This window comes from Pseudorca crassidens, chromosome 12 (genome assembly GCF_039906515.1).
Source record: "Pseudorca crassidens isolate mPseCra1 chromosome 12, mPseCra1.hap1, whole genome shotgun sequence".
Classification (NCBI taxonomy): domain Eukaryota; kingdom Metazoa; phylum Chordata; class Mammalia; order Artiodactyla; family Delphinidae; genus Pseudorca; species Pseudorca crassidens.
This window is the reverse complement of record NC_090307.1, coordinates 73,375,288-73,393,872: the sequence shown is the minus strand read 5'-3', so window position 1 is coordinate 73,393,872 and position 18,585 is coordinate 73,375,288. Positions and strand designations below refer to the sequence as shown.

Here is an 18,585-nt window from a genome sequence, read left to right as displayed (position 1 = left end):
CTGGAGACCAGAGAGAGAGGCCAGTCTGCCTTGACCCAGAGCCCACGAATCTCTCTGTGATTCCTGAGAGTCGGTTAACACACTTGTGGGTCAGGAGTTTGAGGACACAGCCTGAGTGTTGCTGCAGCCAAGCTGCTCCCTGGTTGCCCATATTGTTGCTATTTCCAGTACGGGTGATGGTGGCCATCTGTCCTGGGCCCTTGGATGCTGAGGGTGGCTAAGTCAGCCCTGCCTGGGCCGTAGACCCTAGAGGGAGAGAGGGAACAGTGAGCCAAGTGAATGAGGGTACAGGGCAGAACTGAGGGGGCCCCCACAAATATTCCACCCAGAACAGGTCAGCCCTCACCTGCTGCAGAGAGGGAGGAGAATGATGAGGAGAGGGGTGCAGGTCATGGGGCAGGTGCTCAAGAGCTGTGCTGCCTGAGACTCCAGTGGGTGCTCCCCTAAGTCTCTCTTATTCTGAGGCACCCATGGGAGGGAGGAGTTCCTACATTCACATGTGTCCCTGTTCCCCGACACGCTCAGCCCTGGGCAATGTCTCTGTGGCAGGTTGATGGCCCCTCCAAAGATGCCTATATTCTAATCTTGGATTCTACCCAAATGTTGCCTTATATGGGGAAAGGGAATTACGGTTGCAGATGGAGCTAGGCTGCCTATCAGCTAACATTAAAATAGGGAGAATATCTTGGATTATCCAAGCGGTCCCAACATCATCACAAGGGCCATTAAAAGTGGAAGTGGGAGGCAGAAGAATCAGTGTCAGTGGGATATGAGAATGACTCCATTGGCCATTGCAGGCTTTGAAGATGGAAGCGGGGCCAGGAGGCAAGGAATGCAGACAACTTCTGGAAGCTAGAACGAAGGAAACAGACTCCTAGAGCCTCCAGAAAGGAATGCAGCCCTGCTGACATTTATTTTAGCCCGGTAATGCCCACATCAGACCTCTAACTCAGAGTCAGGAAATTCATTATTCTTAGATTATATATTGTATTGCTGCTTAGGCCAAATTCATTCCTAACCTACTCAGTAACGTGAAACTTAGGTACTATGATACACTGGAGAAAGTTTATCTGTAAGCCTTTGGAACAATAAAGCTTTCTCCTAGAAATATTTGATACCCAGTTTCCTTCATCTAATTTATAAAGGACTAGTAGGCTAATAAAGTCAGATGGTGTCCTGGTCACAATACTTCTGTTCATCTTACAAAAGCAACAATTTTTTCTAATCAGTAGATTAAGAAGCCTAAGACCATATTTTTAAGAACAAGACTGAATTCAGTGATTTTAACATGAATACCTTTATTGAATCACATTTTAAATTTATAATCCTAGACATTATAGTTTTATGAATAAATAATATTTGTATTGCATTTATAGGAAATGTTCAGAAAGTGCTCATGACTTTGAATTTGTTCCAAGTGATTTTTGTAGCTCTCTAGAGATGTACTACCATAAATGTATTATCATAAATCAAATTCTAGCTTTAGAAAAGAATGTGTTATCTTTAATCATGGAGACCATATCCTATATTTATCATTATTAGCAATACAGCTAGGTAGGACATTACCTGGATTACAGTATATTTAAAAGACTTGATTTAATTTTATTTCTTATAAGACGGGTTCAAATTGCAAACCTAAATTGATTAACCTATAATCAAAGCAATTATATTGTTTTTAAACATATCCTTTCCGACGTATTTGAAGCCCCCTAACTACCCCACCTCAAAAAGAAAAAATACCACTCTAGGAGTATAAGAGAATGAAAGTTTCACATATTGTTTTTTTAGTTAATTAAGTTACTTATTTTTGGCTACGTTGCGTCTTTGTTGCTGTGTGCGGGCTTTCTCTAGTTGCGGTGAGCGGGGGTTACTCTTTGTCGTGGTGCGTGGGCTTCTCATTGCGGTGGCTTCTCGTTGTGGAGCACAGGCTCTAGGCGTGTGGGCTTCAGTAGTTGCGGTGCGTGGGCTCAGTAGTTGTGGCTCATGGGCTCCAGAGCGCAGGCTCAGTAGTTGTCACTCCCGGGCTTAGCTGCTCTGCGGCATGTGGGGTCTTCCCAGACCAGGGCTTGAACCCGTGTCCCCTGCATTGACAGGCGGATTCTTAACCACTGAGCCACAGGGAAGTCCCACATATTGTTTCTTAAGTCTATTTACAGATAGTTTTAAGTGGAGAGAGAAAAAAAAATGTGTCTGCTTTCAGGAAAAACATGATAGCTTCATTTAAACAACTTATTCAAGACTTTCTTCTGATGATGGTACAGCTAACACAATAATGTCACACTTAGAACATGCACAAGAGAATGAATTAAACAGAAATGCTAACAAAGCCCTTAATTTACCTTCTTTGTGGAAAAAGTGACAAAATGTTACATTCCTGAGCCACCAACTTTTAAATCGCAAAGCTCTCCTTACTACAGCTCCACCAGAAAAAATTCAGATTGCCATGCAGGTACAAAGAACAAACTATTTCATATATAGGTTGTTTCTTTCATACAAAATATTAAACACAAATAAATTCCCATTTAATTTTGCCACTTTTATGTCTTCGCTGCCCTTGAGAAAAAGGATGTTACAAAAATAAAGTGGGTATGATTTTCCAAGTAGAATTTACTTGTTCATAGATATATATATTCTCCATGTGACTAATGCCCAACCATTTTTAAAATTAATTTATTTATTTTTGGCTGCGTTGGGTCTTCATTGGTGTGTGCAGGCTTTTCTCTAGTTGTGGTGAGCGGGGGCTACTCTTCATTGTGGTGCATGGGCTTCTCATTGCGGTGGCTTCTCTTGTTGTGGGGAATGGGCCCTAGTGTACATGGGCTTCAGTAGTTGTGGCATGTGGGCTCAGTAGTTGTGGCTCGTGGACTCTAGAGCACAGGCTCAGTAGTTGTGGCGCATGGGCTTTGTTGCGCCACGGCATGTGGGATCTTCCTGGACCAGGGCTCGAAGCCGTGTCCCCTGCATTGGCAGGCGGATTCTTAACCACTGCACCACCAGGGAAGTCCCCCAACCTTTACAATTAGAGCAGCATTGCTTGGAGTACAGAATATTCAGGCATGTTTAATCATAAAGTCCTTGTAACACATTTGAGAGGTAAATTCTAAAACAAAACTCTCACTGTCAGTTCTCCAGCCTGGAGAAGAGAAGCCTCATGTTAAGTTAGTGGTAGTATTGAAAATAGCATAACACACTTGGAGTCTCGTCCATGTCCAGTCAAGAATGGTTTTAAACTCTGATCGTGCATCTAGGAAAAAATTTCAGATGTACAGATGCAGAATGAGAAAATAAATTTACAAATTGTGGTTTTCAACATCCCATCATGCTTTCTTCTCTATGTTAAAGGTAAAAGAAACGTTTTGACAGAGACCCATGTGGTTCTTGGTGAAGACTCTGGCCCACCAGGTAAGCCAGCTTATGGGCATAATGGCAAGGAGCAGGGACTCAGATGATACCCTTTAGGAGAAAGATCAACCAAAACAATTTTCTTACCTTTATGTCTACTTTCCCTAAGTTTAAATTTTTATAGATATCCAAGGTTCAAAAAGCAGATTCAATTTTGAACAGTTTCACAGATCTGAAGGAAAATCAGTATCAAAAAATACTTACCACAGCCACTATGGAGAACAGTATGGTGGCTCCTTAAAACTAAAAACAGAGCTACCATATGACCCAGCAATCCCACTCCTGGGCGTATATCCAGAAAAGACGGAAGCTCTAATTCAAAAATATGCATGTACCCCAATGTTCATAGCAGCACTATTTACAATAGCCAAGACACAAAAGCAACCTAAATGTCCATCAGCAGATGAACGGACAAAGATGTGGTATGTGTATACAATAGAATAGTACTCATTCAGAAAGAATGCAATAATGCCACTTGCAGTAACATGGATGGACCTAGATATTATCATACTAAGTGAAGTAAATCACAGACAAATATTATTTGATATCACTTACATGTAGAACCTAAAAAATAGCATACAAATGAACTTATTTTTATTTACAAAGTAGAAACAGACTCACAGACACAGAAAACAAACCTATGGTTACCAAAGAAGAAACTGCAGGGGGGAGGGATAAATTAGGAGTATAGGATTAACAGATGCACGTTACCAAATTAAAGAAAAAATGTACTTACTGAAAAATTGTAATACATGTGGCATAGTTTGTAAGTTAGACTCTGTACTGCATCTGGGCTCAAGTAAAGCGTGTCATGGATGACATTATAATGAGTGGGAGTGACAGTACCAGTGCCTTCTTTCACAGACTGACTCACAATAAAACAGTCATACGTAGAATTATAGAACCTAATTGGTATCAAGCTTATTTTAGAAGAAAAACAATGTAGCAAACCTAGTCTCTGAAGTAACAATTTACAGAAATCTATGATACAGAGTTTCCTTTATATTTAGAAGCCTGGCTAACTGTTGAGCAATGATTTGCTAAAGCAAATCTACAAAGGACAGTGAAATCACTGACAATTAATAACGCTCATGGGATTTAAACTCAAAAGCATATGCACTGATGCCTAGAGGCAGCAAACATCAAATTAGCACGTTAGACATGGTCATAGGTAATGTGATTCCGAGATTCAGGGAAAGATGGGAATATCCATCCCTGCATATCACCAGAATATATTCAAACTCCCTAAGTTATATAAGTGGTAAGCTTAACCAATTTATTGTAAATATTGAATGTTTATATCATTTTATGTTATACTTTATGTTAATTGTACTTTTCATTTGCTTTGTTTTCTTCAATCCTTTCATGCCTTCTACTAGAAAAATCAGTGTTTCTGCCTTTCTTCAAACTTAATTCATTTCTCCCTATCTGTTGGTATGAATGTCCTGTTTTATTTCTTGCTGTGGTTTTGCATAACTTTTTCATTTGCATAATTCACTTTACAAGTCTAAAGTTAACCAGAAGTTCTAGCCTTCTTCCTAACAACGGAATCATCTTAGAACAATCAATAAATATTTGTCTGTTTTTAAAATTCTCTGAGAGGGCTTCCCTGGTGGCGCAGTGGTTGGGAGTCCGCGTGCCGATGCAGGGGACACAGGTTCGTGCCCCAGTCCGGGAAGATCCCACATGCCGCGGAGCGGCTGGGCCCGTGAGCCATGGCCGCTGAGCCTGCGCGTCTGGAGCCTGTGCTCCGCAGCAAGAGAGGCCACAGCAGTGAGAGGCCCGCGTACCGCAAAAATATAATAATAATTAAAAAAAAATAAAATTCTCTGAGAAACAAAATAATTGAAGACAGAAAAAATTATCATCTAATATACCTATCATTTTTAACCTTCTTTAGGTCAATTCTTCCTTTCTCGTCCAAATCATGCAAACCTTAAAAAATTCTGTTACTATTTGAATAAAAAGGAATCTTTAAAATAAAGATGGCTTACCATTCCATCCTAGTCACCTCTAAATCAATAACCGTTCCTGGAGATGGATTGTCAAGTCTTCCTTCATCCTTTTCAATAAAAGATCTGATGTTTATTTGTTTCTTCACCACGATGAAAGTTACTCTGACACTTAAAAGATTATGATCAGTGTCACTCTGTTTGCTCTGCGTTATCTCAGAAGCATTCAGAATGTCGAAAACAGCCCACACGTAGGAGTCATTAAAAGGAGTCTGCAGATGTTAGCTCTCCACACACCCCAATTTTACTGTCTTAGATCCAAGAGCCTAATTCAGGAAGTAAAGGAGGAGGTTTCTATTCATAGCCATTCAGATCCTAGGGGAAGGGTCCCTTCCTCCCAAGGTCAGGATTACTTGTACTGTCTATGCTGGGCACCAGGCTTCACTGACAAACAGGTGAGGCCAGAGAAGGGAACTGAGAGTAATCCCCAGTCCTGGGACGTACAGAACTCCAGGATAAAGGAGCTGGATAAGTACAAACCATTGATTGGCTATGTTCATGGACTTTTAGGAATATCTGAGGTTAGCAAGCCCTCCTCCATCAAGGTTTGGAAGGAGATTGGAAACAGAGAAAGAATCATGGGGTTCCATATGGGGAAACAACCTGCTACTGCAAGGCTTCAGTTCTGCTTTCTCCTCTGACGTGGGCATGGAACACAAAGGGGGAAGGGTCTGTTTTTTCTCCCCACCCCATCCACTGAAGCCCTCTGTATCCAGCTTTCCACTTCACACATCACAATTGTTGTAGATATTTCCCCCTGCCCCCGGAAACTAAAATGTAAAGCTTACAAAATCTGCACTTCAAGAGTGATATACCCACTTTTGTCCTCTGTAAGCATTTTCTAAGTAGGCCTCCATCTGTCTTAGTTCTTGGTCAGTCAGTGCTTGAAGCTGTCCATCTCCCACTCCATCTCGATACACAATGGTGAATGTGGCAGAGATGAATTTTGTTCATACCATAGCTTCAAGGCAGCTGAAAGGAAGTCAGAAACACATATAAATAAACCATAACTTGGAACAAAGTGGCCACTATTTTTGACAACTTCTGTGTTCATTTGTCAACATGGTAGCTTTCAGGACACTGCTTAAGTCCTCAGTCTAGTCCATACTTAACAAGAGTATGAAAATTTTGAGCCAGATAATTCTTTGTGGTGGTCAGGGGCAGGGAGTGTTGCTGTCCCATGCATGGTAAGACATTTAACAGCATCCCTAAACTTCTGTCCACTAGATGCCAATAGCACCTCTATCCCCATTGTGACAACCAAAAGTGTCTTCACTCATTGCCAGATGTCCCAGGTGGGGGAGCAGTATCTCCACCAGTATAGACTCAAGCCCTCCAGCCTCCACCAGGCACTGACTGTGCAAGCAGGTCGTCAGCCCATTGACAAGCTCCTGCCCCGATTGCTGGATGATGCATTGAGAGAACCACCTGTATGGAGAAAAATAAGCCATTAGTTTGGAAAACAAGATTAATTCAGAATCAAAATGATGACATTAATCTATGACCAAAAAAAAATTCACTATCAGTAGTTGAGGATCCAATTAAAGATCCTTTTTTTTTTTTTTTGCGGTACGCGGGCCTCTCACTGTTGTGGCGTCTCCCATTGCGGAGCACAGGCTCCAGACACGCAGGCTCAGCGGCCATGGCTCACGGGCCCAGCTGCTCCGCGGCATGTGGGATCTTCCCGGACTAGGGCACGAACCCGTGTCCCTTGCATCGGTAGGCGGACTCTCAACCACTGCGCCACCAGGGAAGCCCTAAAGATCCATTCTTCATCCCGCTGCAGAGATCCAGGTATTGGTCTCTTCACATATCTTAGGCATTTTGTAACATTTTGAATGCACAGAAGGACTAAGATAGAATGGAAACATTTGTTAACGTTAACTACAAATTATACATGCTTTGAATACATATGGCTCATATTGTTTCAGCTCCTGGGGAATTCCACAAAGTGCAAACCCAGTGTTTTTCTGGAGACTCCTACTTTAGTTCGATGTCTTAAACAATGGTTCATCCACATGAATCTGCTTTGGAGGGAGCAGTTTGTTTCAAAACAGTAATAGCTATTGTGACCACTGCTCGAGGTATCGAGTAAAATCACCTGTTTGTCTCGAGTTTCTATCCCCTTATTGCGGTTTTGTTTACTTCAGAGTATTAGGATGACGTGATAGGGTATGATGTATGTTTGCCTCTTCATCTGAATCTGTACTCCAATGGATGGGATCAGGTATTTTGGCTTTACATTTTCACTGCTGCATTCTCAGTATTTACACATAGCAAGTGCTCAAAAATATCTATTGCGTGAATGCAAGCTTAACTTTTTACCTATTATCACAGCATTTTCTACTAAAAAAGGCAGAGTAAATCCATGTTACTGTATTTAGAGTATGACTGGAAAAAAAAGATCCTTAAAGGATACTGTGGAATTATACCTGGTGGGCCACAAATCAGCATTGAACATAGTAGTGGTTTGTGACTGTCCCACATACCATAATGCACAAGAGAAGAATATGCAAACCCATCTGCACTATGGGTTTTATTTTCTACTCTAAGCACAGAAAATAAAAGGTCCCTGGAGAAAAGGAGAATCATAGGATATAGAAGCACATCTCCTTATTCAGGTACATTATATACAAATGTATGAAGACAAGATCTTATTATACCTACAGGCCACTGAGTATGTTCCCATATGTGTCTTCACCCACGTGTATCCTAAGTGCTTCCTCATGTGTCCCTATGCAGAGGCTTACTGATCAAATTCTGCGGTTGGCAGAATTCTACCTGTCCTCATCCTTGGAACTTGTGAACATACTGAGATCTGGCCCCTGTGGTGATGTTATATGGCACAGTTGACTTTAGGATAAGGAGAGTCTCCAGATGGATGATATCCGACCTCATGAGCTCCTTTAAAATCAGCAAGTTTTCTTTGGCTGATGACAGAAGAGGAAGATGGAGAGATTCAAAAGAGAACAATAGCACAGTGTGAATTGGCGGGTTGGAAGTTGGAGGGGAGGCAGGGAGCACATCAGAAGGAACGTGGATGAAACTCTAGAAGCTGAGACTAGCTGTAGGTGACAGCCAGCAAGGAAGTGGGGTCCTCTGTCCCACAATCACAAGAAAATTGGCTCTGCCACATCGACGTATGCTGGGAAGAGGATCCCAAGCCTCCAGGTGAGAATGTGGCTTATGTGACACTTTTCACTCAGCCTTGGGACTTCCCTGGTGCTCCAGTGTTTAAGAATCTGCACTTCCTCCGCAGGGGCCATGGGTTCGATCCCTGGTCGGGGAACTAAGATCCCGCATGCTGTGCAGTGCAGCCAAAAAAACAAACAAAATCTCGGCCTTGTAAGGCGCTGAGAGCCACGCAGTGCCCAACATCTGACCCACAGGACTGTCCGTGGTCATGTGAGTGTCGTCTTAAGCTGCCATATTTTGTCATGGTTGTTAGGCAGCAATAGAGAATGATCAGAGGCTTCCATACAAAATGTTCTGGGAGCCTAACTTTGCCAGAAGATCAGGAGAGCACATCTCTAAGAACAACTTGTCCATGGAGCTTGCCAATAATGTGTGTTAAGTCCACCTCTCCTATCTGGCCTCCAGATAGCTCCCCACTAAACACTGTCTGCCAAAGCTTACCCACCGCATCAAGTCTGGATCGATGCTTGCCACAAATCCTGCGACTGACTTCCGTCGATGTACAATACCGTGGAAACTATCGATACCGATGAACATTGCATTCTGCAACTTAAATTTTAAACAAGGTAGCAGATTGAGTCAGAACACGAAGCAAATTTCCAATTAAATAGGACCTTAACAAATTCTACCAAAGACAGATGAAAGCAAGAGAAGGCAACAAAATCCCCACGTACTTCTCTATCCACATTCCAGAGGGCACCTCCTAGCTTGCAGTTCATCTGCAGGGCAATCTTTGTAGCGGTGGTCTCTCTAAGGTCCGTTTCAACACACACTGGCTTGGAATCGGGTAATTGACACACAGGTGTCTTTTTATGCCATCATAAATTTCTTTATTTTCAGTGGGCAGCAAGAAAAGGACCTTGAAAGAAAGCAAACATGACATTCCCCAAAATGCAAGAACACGGTGACGTGAGAAATGGATGCGTGTCGAGGAAGCTATATAGGTGGAGCACTGACAAAGTAGAGACTATTTATTAAATAGATATCTGAATCCATGAGGGTGAAGGGTCTAGAATCACACTGCATTCCACAAGTGTGAGTGTGAGTGTATGGAAGAGACAGGCTGCGAGACAGGCATTTGGAAATATGCATCGATCCTTTAAACTTGCAAAACCCTTTCATCCTAGTCATTCCATTCCCAGGAGTCATTCCATTTCCAGAAGTTTATCATGAAGTCAACATGAATGGGTTAAAAACATAGACTGAACTATACCGTCCTCAGGACAGTCACCGTCGATGGGATGATCGCTGTGTGAGGCGCTTCCCAAGCATTCTACTTGATTCAGTTAATTCTCTCACCAATCAACTGAGATAAATACTGTTATGTGCCCCCACCAGCAAACAAGCTTGGGGGCTGTTGTGGAAACTGCCTGATTTACAAGCAGCAGAGCAAGTTTCCAAACCCTCGCCAGGACCTCCAGTAGGACACTGAGCAGTTAGGAAGAGAGGCTACTGCTTGGCTTGTTTTTGACTAATGGGAAAAATCATCAGTATATATATATATATTTTGTGTGTGTGTGTGGTACGCGGGCCTCTCGCTGCTGTGGCCTCTCCCATTGCGGAGCACAGGCTCCGGACGCGCAGGCTCAGCGGCCATGGCTCACGAGCCCAGCCGCTTCACGGCACGTCGGATTCTCCCAGACAGGGGCACGAACCCGTGTCCCCTACATCAGCAGGCGGACTCTCAACCACTGCGCCACCAGGGAAGCCCAGTATATTCTTTTTAACATAATGATGCTTATAGAAGTTTTTGGCAGACATTCTTTATCAGATTAGGGTAATTCTTTTCTCATTGTAGATTGTGAGTTTTTCTTTTCACATGAAAAAGTATGAGATTTTATTAAATGCATTACCTGCGTGGACTAAGAGAAATATTCACCACACTATAATTCACCACACTAACCAGTTTTTAGAAAAATATAAACAACCTATTTCAAACTTAGTGGCCCACTCTAGCCCATGGTGTTCTCCTAATATTTCTTTAACCACCAACTGTGAACTTTGGAAATCACACTTCCCATTTCTTATAGCTTTTGTAAAAAATAAACAAGCCTCAATTAAATAGAGTCAGGAGACCAGGGGGGAGCTCTCATACCCTGCAACGATAGCAGAGCCCAACAGGAAGAAGAAAGACTTCTTTTCTTCCCTGGCAAGACCTTGGCCAATGAAAAGCCATGGACTCTTTGTTTACTAAAGCACTTCCAACTTGCTTTTCTCTTCTATGAAGGGGTTCTCCTTTCCTCATCAAGTGGGACTTGCACATGGCTCGCCAGGGTTGCAGACCCCAAATTGCAATTCTCCACTGATCCCAAATCAACCCATCTTTGCTGAAGAAAAAACCTGCAGTCTATTGTTTTAGGTCCAAAAAACAAATCAGTTCTGTTGTCCCTATTTCCATTATTTGAAAGGTAGGATTGCGCTTACTTTCTAATGCCTCATCTATGAATTCAGCAGTTTTTCTCAGATCTCATTACAACCCTACGACAAAGTTGTCATCTCTTATGAGACTCAATTCCTACCAGGGCATCCTGAGACTACCCTAGTCATTCAAATATTTCAGCACACCCATTTCACTCAAGTAAATCTGCTGGAACCATTTTCTTATGTTTACATGTAAGACTCTATATATCAACACATGCCAAGAAGGTAGTTTGCCTTAATGTGACACACTCCCTCAAATTATTACTAATCCCACTACTCTGTGAGGCTAACATGCATGAATTATCTATTACAACCTATGTGTATGAGCTACTATGTGCCAGTCATGGTGTAAGGTATAAGAGATATGTATTGCAAAGAGCAGAATCATAGCTCTCCTAGTCCTATGAAACTCATAGTCTGTTGGGGAGGGGAGAGATTAATAAAAATCACACAAATATATAATTACAAACTGGGATAAGTGTTATGAAATACAAGTACATAACAGAACAGGGTGACCTCACAGAGGCCTGATGTTGCAGGTCAGTGTATGCACGAGGTGGGGGGGTACTGTTGGGATATCCAGAATGGCTCTTTTTAAAAACATTTTATGAAGTATAGTTGATTTACAATATTGTATTAATTTGTGCTATATAGCAAAGTGACTCAGTTATACATATGTATATTCTTTTTCATATTCTTTTCCATTATGGTTTATCACAGGATATTGAATATAGCTCCCTGTGCTATGCAGTAGGACCTTGTTGTCGTTCCATCCTATATATAATAGTTTGCATCTGCTAATCCCAAACTCCCAATCTTTCCCTCCCCCACTCCCTCCCACTTGGAAACCACAAGTCTATTCTCTGTATCTGTGAGTCTGTTTGTTTCATAGATATGTTCATTTGTGTCATATTTTAGATTGCACGTATAAGTAATACCATATGTCCATCGACAGATGAATGGATAAAGAAGATGTGGTGTATACACACATACACACACAATTGAATATTACTCAGCCATAAAAAAGAATGAAATAATGCCATTAGCAGCAACATGGACGGACGCAGAGCGGCTCTTCTTAGTCAAAGATCTTTGAGATAAAATTTGTAGGATGAACAAGCAAACATCAGCCTAGGTGGAGGAATCAGCACACATAAATTGAGAAGGAGAGAGGTCCTTAACTCTCTCACAGCCTCACCTCCCTTACTTCCCCAGCTTGCATTCCATAGCCTGTCACAATTAGGTCCTCACAAATACCATTCATTCCTTGACTATGCCTTGATCATGCTACGTTGGCAAGTCTCAAACCCTGGTAAAACCCAGCTGTCTCTTCTGCCCATGCAACCAACAGCCAAACGTGCTGAGTGGTTCTAGAGTTAGTCTGCCACAATCTAAAAGGGGTGCTCTGTTCAGATGCCCTAGTTATGCTTCCTACCCATTCAAAAAACCAACATTTCACACTTTCTCATCTCTTCTCAAATCTCCTATACATCTCCCTCATCGCTGCCCATCAACTAACTCAGCCGGTGATCTTGCTTCATACTTCACTGAGAAGTGAATGTCTGAGGATTCAGACAGGAGTGCGCTTATATTCTGCCCGGTGTTTGCCTTCTTTCTACACATATGTATGTTCTTCTTGCCTTCCGATTACTATGGAGGATATGTCCTGCTCCAGAAAAGGGTCCGTAATCTCTACCACAGCTATGGATTCTAACCTCTTCTTTCCTTCAGGGATTCTGTTCCTATCATTACCCCTCACTTATCTTGCCTTCTGTATTAACAATTTCTCCTTCTCTATCGGACAATTTATACCAGGATAAACACATACTGTAGTATTCTCTAACTAAAAAAATCCTTCATCTACATAACATTTCTCTTCCCTTCTACAGCAAGCGTTGCTAAATTTTTCCTTCAGTACCTTCCACCTGGACTTCAATTGCCACCATTACACAATTTGCTCTTGGCAGTGAACTCCATGCTATCAAACTCAATGTACTCTTCACTGTGTGTTTTTCCCCCAGCTCTATTGAGGTATAATTGGTATACAAAAATCTGCCCATAATGGGTACAGTTTGGTGAATTGGGGCATATGTATACACTCTCATTTAACCTCATCTTAACATTCTACAGAGACGCATATCCTTCTTTCCTGAAATATTTCATTCTCTTGGTCATCTATATATTCTGCCTAGGTGACTGATTATCAAAATCCAAGGACTAGGTAAGAACTAATAATTCCCAAAATGAAAACTCCAGGCTTTACACCCTGGGACTCCTGACTCATCCGCATGCCCAAAGAGCATACTTTATTTACACCCTTTGGCAGAGAGATGATACTGAACTCACCACATCTGTACACGAAAGAAAAGAGTGTCCACTTAGGTAGGTTCAGGCTGTAGGACTGAATTTTAACAAAGAAATATGAGTGAAAGTAGTGCATCAGCCTATCACTTTCAGTCTAAGGGACCTAAGAGCCAGTCTGCTGCTTCTACCTCTTTTCTTCTAACGTGACAACCTTGGAGTCCTCTTGTTGAGATGGTAGAGCCACAAAATGGTAACAGATGAGATCACTGAGTCTCCCTGACTCTCATTAGACTTTATTCAAGCCAGAAATAAGCCTTTTAAAATTAACTTACTGATATATCAGTTTGCAATTCCATCTGTGCCTATCTCATCCCAGAACAATCCCCTCACTTATTACAACCAAGCCTTCACTATGTCCTCTCCATTTTCACCTACTTCTCCCACCCTGCTCCAGGCCACCATCATCATTTAAGTCAACTGATTTAATAACCTCCTCCCTGGTTTCCCTGCCTCCATTTTTACCCCCATACAGCCCATTCTCTGTATATTAGACAGAAATCTTACAAATATCTACACAATATGATTTGACAATAAAATCCAATTTACTTCTCTAGAGAACACTCCAGCCTAGTTTGGGCTCTGGGTACACAATGCCCACCCCGAAAATAGTGCCTTTGTACTACCTCTTCTCCCTCATCCGCACCTAGCTTGCTCCTTGCTTCCATTTACATGTCAGCTTCGCAGAGAAGCTTTCCATGACCTTGCAGACTAATAGCCACCAGATATTCTCCATAATACCACCCGATTTTAATTATCTCCATATCCCTTATAACTGTTAGAATAGTTTTCTTCTTGTTTGTCATCTCTCTGTCTGCCATGAGAATGCAAGTGCCTTAAGAGCTGAGAACTAAATTGTCTTACTAATGTATACCCAAGATATACAATAGGCACTAAATGCTCTTGGGATTGAATGAACAAGTAATAAGTGTGAAACACAAATGAGGATAATGTCATAATAACCCTCCCTTGAAGGGATGTCAGAGGGCTGTGTACCTGCAATTGTTCCAAGTAGCTATGTTTTGAGTCCCAATATAATACAAGCTTTTTTTAAAACATCCATTTATAAGTTCTTTCCATTTGCCACAAATATCTGCCATTCCTTTAATTACCTTTCTCTCATCTGCTAAAGCTAGAAAACCAACCTCACCAACTGGCCTGAGTTTATTTGTGAGCACGCAAATTAAAAATATAGGAGGGAGGGCTTCCCTGGTAGCGCAGTGGTTGAGACTCAGCCTGCTGATGCAGGGGACGCGGGTTCGTGCTGCGGTCCGGGAAGATCCCACATGCAGCGGAGCGGCTAGGCCCGTGAGCCATGGCCGCTGAGCCTGCGCGTCCGGAGCCTGTGCTCCGCAACAGGAGAGGCCACAGCAGTGAGAGGCCCACGTACCGCAAAAAAAAAAAAAAAGGAAGGACTTCCCTGGTGGCGCAGTGGTTAAGAATCCGCCTGACAATGCAGGGCACGCGGGTTCGTTCCGTGGTCCGGGAAGATCCCACATGTTGCAGAGCAACTAAGCCACCGCAATGAGAAGACCACACACCGCAATGAAGAGTATTCCCTACTCGCCGAAACTAGAGAAAGCCCGTGCACAGCAACGGAGATAATGAGATTTAGCACGTAATAGACATCATTTCAGATTGTAATTGGTCATTTTTTTCTTCTTTTTGAACCAAGTTCGTAGGGCTGAAACTCCTACATAAAGTTCTCATTCCTGAAGTCTTACCATATTTTATTTTCTACCTAACAATCCATTTACATGTTCAAAACTACCATAGCCACTTCTAAGCCTGACAGGGAGGGCCATCTTGGAGCCATTCTAATTATGTGACATTACCCTATACACAAAACACTCTATACATGGATAATAGATATAAGCCAAGCTATAATACCCCAAAAGGAGAATATATACAAATACATATATATGTGTCTAAATAAGACTTGAGAAATATACTTAACTGTATAATATGAAAAATTTTAAGACAAGTATGTTTGAAGAAATAAAATTTCATACCTCCCTGTAACAGTCTACAAAGGAGGTTTCACTGCCATCCGATCTTGTAAATGTAGAGCTGGGAGGCTTCTCCCAAGTAATACCATCCACCCTATAGGTTCTGTTGTCATACCTGTGGAATAATCGTAATATATGGTATTATTCCTGACGTTATTGCATGGAAGCATGTAAGAAAGAAGTGGTTTAAAATCCTACAGGTAATTGCAGTATATATAGCTTTACTAAGATTAATTCACATAACATGCAATTCAGCCATTTAAGTGTGCAGTCCAATGGTTTTTAGTATACTTACTGAGTGGTGCAACCATCACGCGATTTTAGAATATTTTCATCACCCAAAGAAGAAACACCTGAACAATGAGCAGTCACTCCTTGTTTCCACCCAATTCCCCCGGTCCTTAAACCACCACTAGTTCACTTACTGTCCCTATGCATTTGCCTACTCATCACATTTCATATAAATTGAGTCATATAATATGTGATCTTCCCTGACTGGCTTCTTTCACTTAGCATAATATTTTCAGGGTTCATTCATGCTGTAGCATGTATTGCTACTTCATTCCATTTTATTGACAAATAATATATCATTGTATAGATATACCACATTTGTGTTTATCCATGTACCAGTTGATGAACATTTGGGTTGTTTATGCTCAAGCTAGTATGAATAGTGATGCTGTGGACATTCATATACCAATTGTGGTGGATATGTTTTTATTTCTTTTGGGTATATAACCTGGAGTGGAATTGCTGGGTCGTATGGTAATGCTATATTTAGCACATTGAGGAAATGCCAGACTGTTTCCCAAAGAGGCCATACTTATACCAGCAGTGTATAATGGTTGGTTTCAGTTTTTCCACATCCTTGCCAACACTTGTTAACATCTTCCTTTTTAACTTTTAGCAATCCTAGTAGATAGGAAGTGACATTTCATTGTGGCTTTAATTTGCATTTCCCTGATGGCTGATGATGTTGAGCATCTTCTCATGTGATTATTGGCCATTTGTATATTTTATTTGGAGAAATGTCTATTCAGATCCTTTGCCCATATATATGATATATGTATATATCATATATATCCTCACATATGAGTATATATAATAGTTTAAGCCCTGGTCCGGGAAGATCCCACATGCCGCGGAGCAACTAAGCCCGTGCACCACAACTACTGAGCCCATGTGCCACAACTACTGAAGCCCGCACGCCTAGAACCCATGCTCCGCAAGAGAAGCCACCACAATGAGAAGCCCATGCACCACAACAAAGAGTAGCCCCCGCTCGCCACAACTAGAGAAAGCCCAGGCATAGCAACGAAGACCCAATGAAGCCAAAAATAAATAAATAAAAATAAATTTTAGAAAAATCTTGCAATATGTAACAACATGAATGAACCTTGAAGACAGTCACAAAAGGACAAATACTGCATAATTCCACTTATACAATGAAAATAGTCACACTCAGAAGCGGAGAGTAGAATGGTGGTTTTCAGGGAGTGGGAGAGGGGAAATAGGGATTTGCTAATCAACAGGTGTAAAATTAGAGTTATGCAAGGTAAGTTAGTTCTTGAGATCTGCGGGACGACATTGTGCCTATAGTTAATACCGTGCTGTACATGAAAAAAAAAATACAATAAGAGGGTAGAGCTCTATTGTTCTTACCACAATACAAATTTAAAAAATGTTTTAAAAAGGTGGTTGGAGAATCAGATCTAAGGTTTCACTGCATTACCCAAATCCTTGGCAAACGACAACATCTGAGCCTGTGGGCTTACCTGTATAATGATAACCGTTCACCTGTGAGGATAATACAACGTAGGTAAACATTTGAGGAACTGCTCAACCTTTCAGTATAGCGATTCACGAACCCAAGAAAAATCTTGTTCCCCGAACTAGTTAACTTATAGTTGTCATACCAATGCATTTTCTAAATTTGAAAAGCAATTACATTGAATTAGCTAATGAATAATGACCTCTATTTCTTTTTCCATAAGCCTTAAAGTATAAGGGGAATAAAGCATTGATAGCCAGATAATTCACTGCAGGAGATAGTTGAGAGCTGTACCTTCTTCCCATCCTGCCAAACATCACGGGAGCACCGAGGCTATCTGTCTAGAATTTTATCGCTGTCATGTACCGTCACATATTAAGTATCCTCTGCCCCTCAGCATATCTTTCTTCTTCCCTCTTTTTACCTGAAGGCTGCGGTGTTCCTTCTGCTTCTGTTGGTGGTCCAGCCCCAGCCACGTGGCTAACACCCCACAGCTGCTTGAGTCTAGGCTGGATTTGATGAGGTTGCTGAGCCTGCAAGTTTTTGGAGATAAAAATAAAGAGTAATGTTATCCATATGTTCGACCGTCACCCAAAAATTATCATATGCCTGCCATGTGCCACGATGCATGTATCAGAGCATAAAGCAAAGGAACTTCCTTGAAAATCTCATATTCCAGTGACAGAAAATAAATTGATGACTAACTTATATGGCATGAATATGATAATTGCTAGGGAAATGAAAAAAGTAGAACAAAGCCAAGTATGGAAAATTGGGAGTTATTGGGAAGGTGGGGTATGAAAGGGGCTGGTTGCATTAATTCATGGGGGACAAAGCAGAGCCTCAGTGCGAAGTTGACGCTGAAACAAAGACTCAGAGGCAGTGAGTTAACAAGGTTACACAAGCCTCAGGTGGAGGAAAGAGCAAGCTCCTAAGGAAGAAATGTTGAAGGGAGAGCAAGATGAACAAGGGAGGGGGAAGCAGGGGGACCCGGAGAGGTAGTGGGAGGGAGGCCATGTTAAGGAAATCTCCTGTGACTGAGAAAATGGGAACGCTTACAGGCTGTGGGTTGAACGTGAATCCAATTTACTGGCTCTGTGCTGGGAACAGACTGAGGATGAGACCAGGGCAGAAGCAAGAAGACCAGTTATGAGGCCATTTGTGGGGTCCAGCCAGGGATGCTGGTGGTTTGGCCCAGAGGGTAGTAATAGAGGGGATGAGAAATGATCAGAGATTGGATATTTTTTGAACGTCAGGGACAACAGTATTTCCTGGTTGTTTATGTGAAGGGTTTGAGGTCAAGAGAGGATGAATCCAAAGACTTTCGCCTAAACAACTGGAAGAAAGGGATTTCTTCAGATGAAGTAGTTAGGAATTGTCTGGGAGGGCAAATCAGGAGCATGAGACATGCATG

At 41.8% G+C, this 18,585-nt stretch overlaps 1 protein-coding gene across 1 annotated transcript; it reads right to left on the bottom strand.

The window, feature by feature from the left end:
• Positions 1–3,336: 3,336 nt before the first annotated feature.
• On the bottom strand, positions 3,337–9,492 carry LOC137204068 (piwi-like protein 3). The gene is given in 9 exon segments (XM_067701393.1): positions 3,337–3,453; positions 4,139–4,307; positions 5,397–5,525; positions 6,234–6,339; positions 6,342–6,386; positions 6,772–6,842; positions 9,055–9,158; positions 9,284–9,351; positions 9,354–9,492. Coding segments are annotated over 9 exon segments (948 nt in total).
• Positions 9,493–18,585: the final 9,093 nt, after the last annotated feature.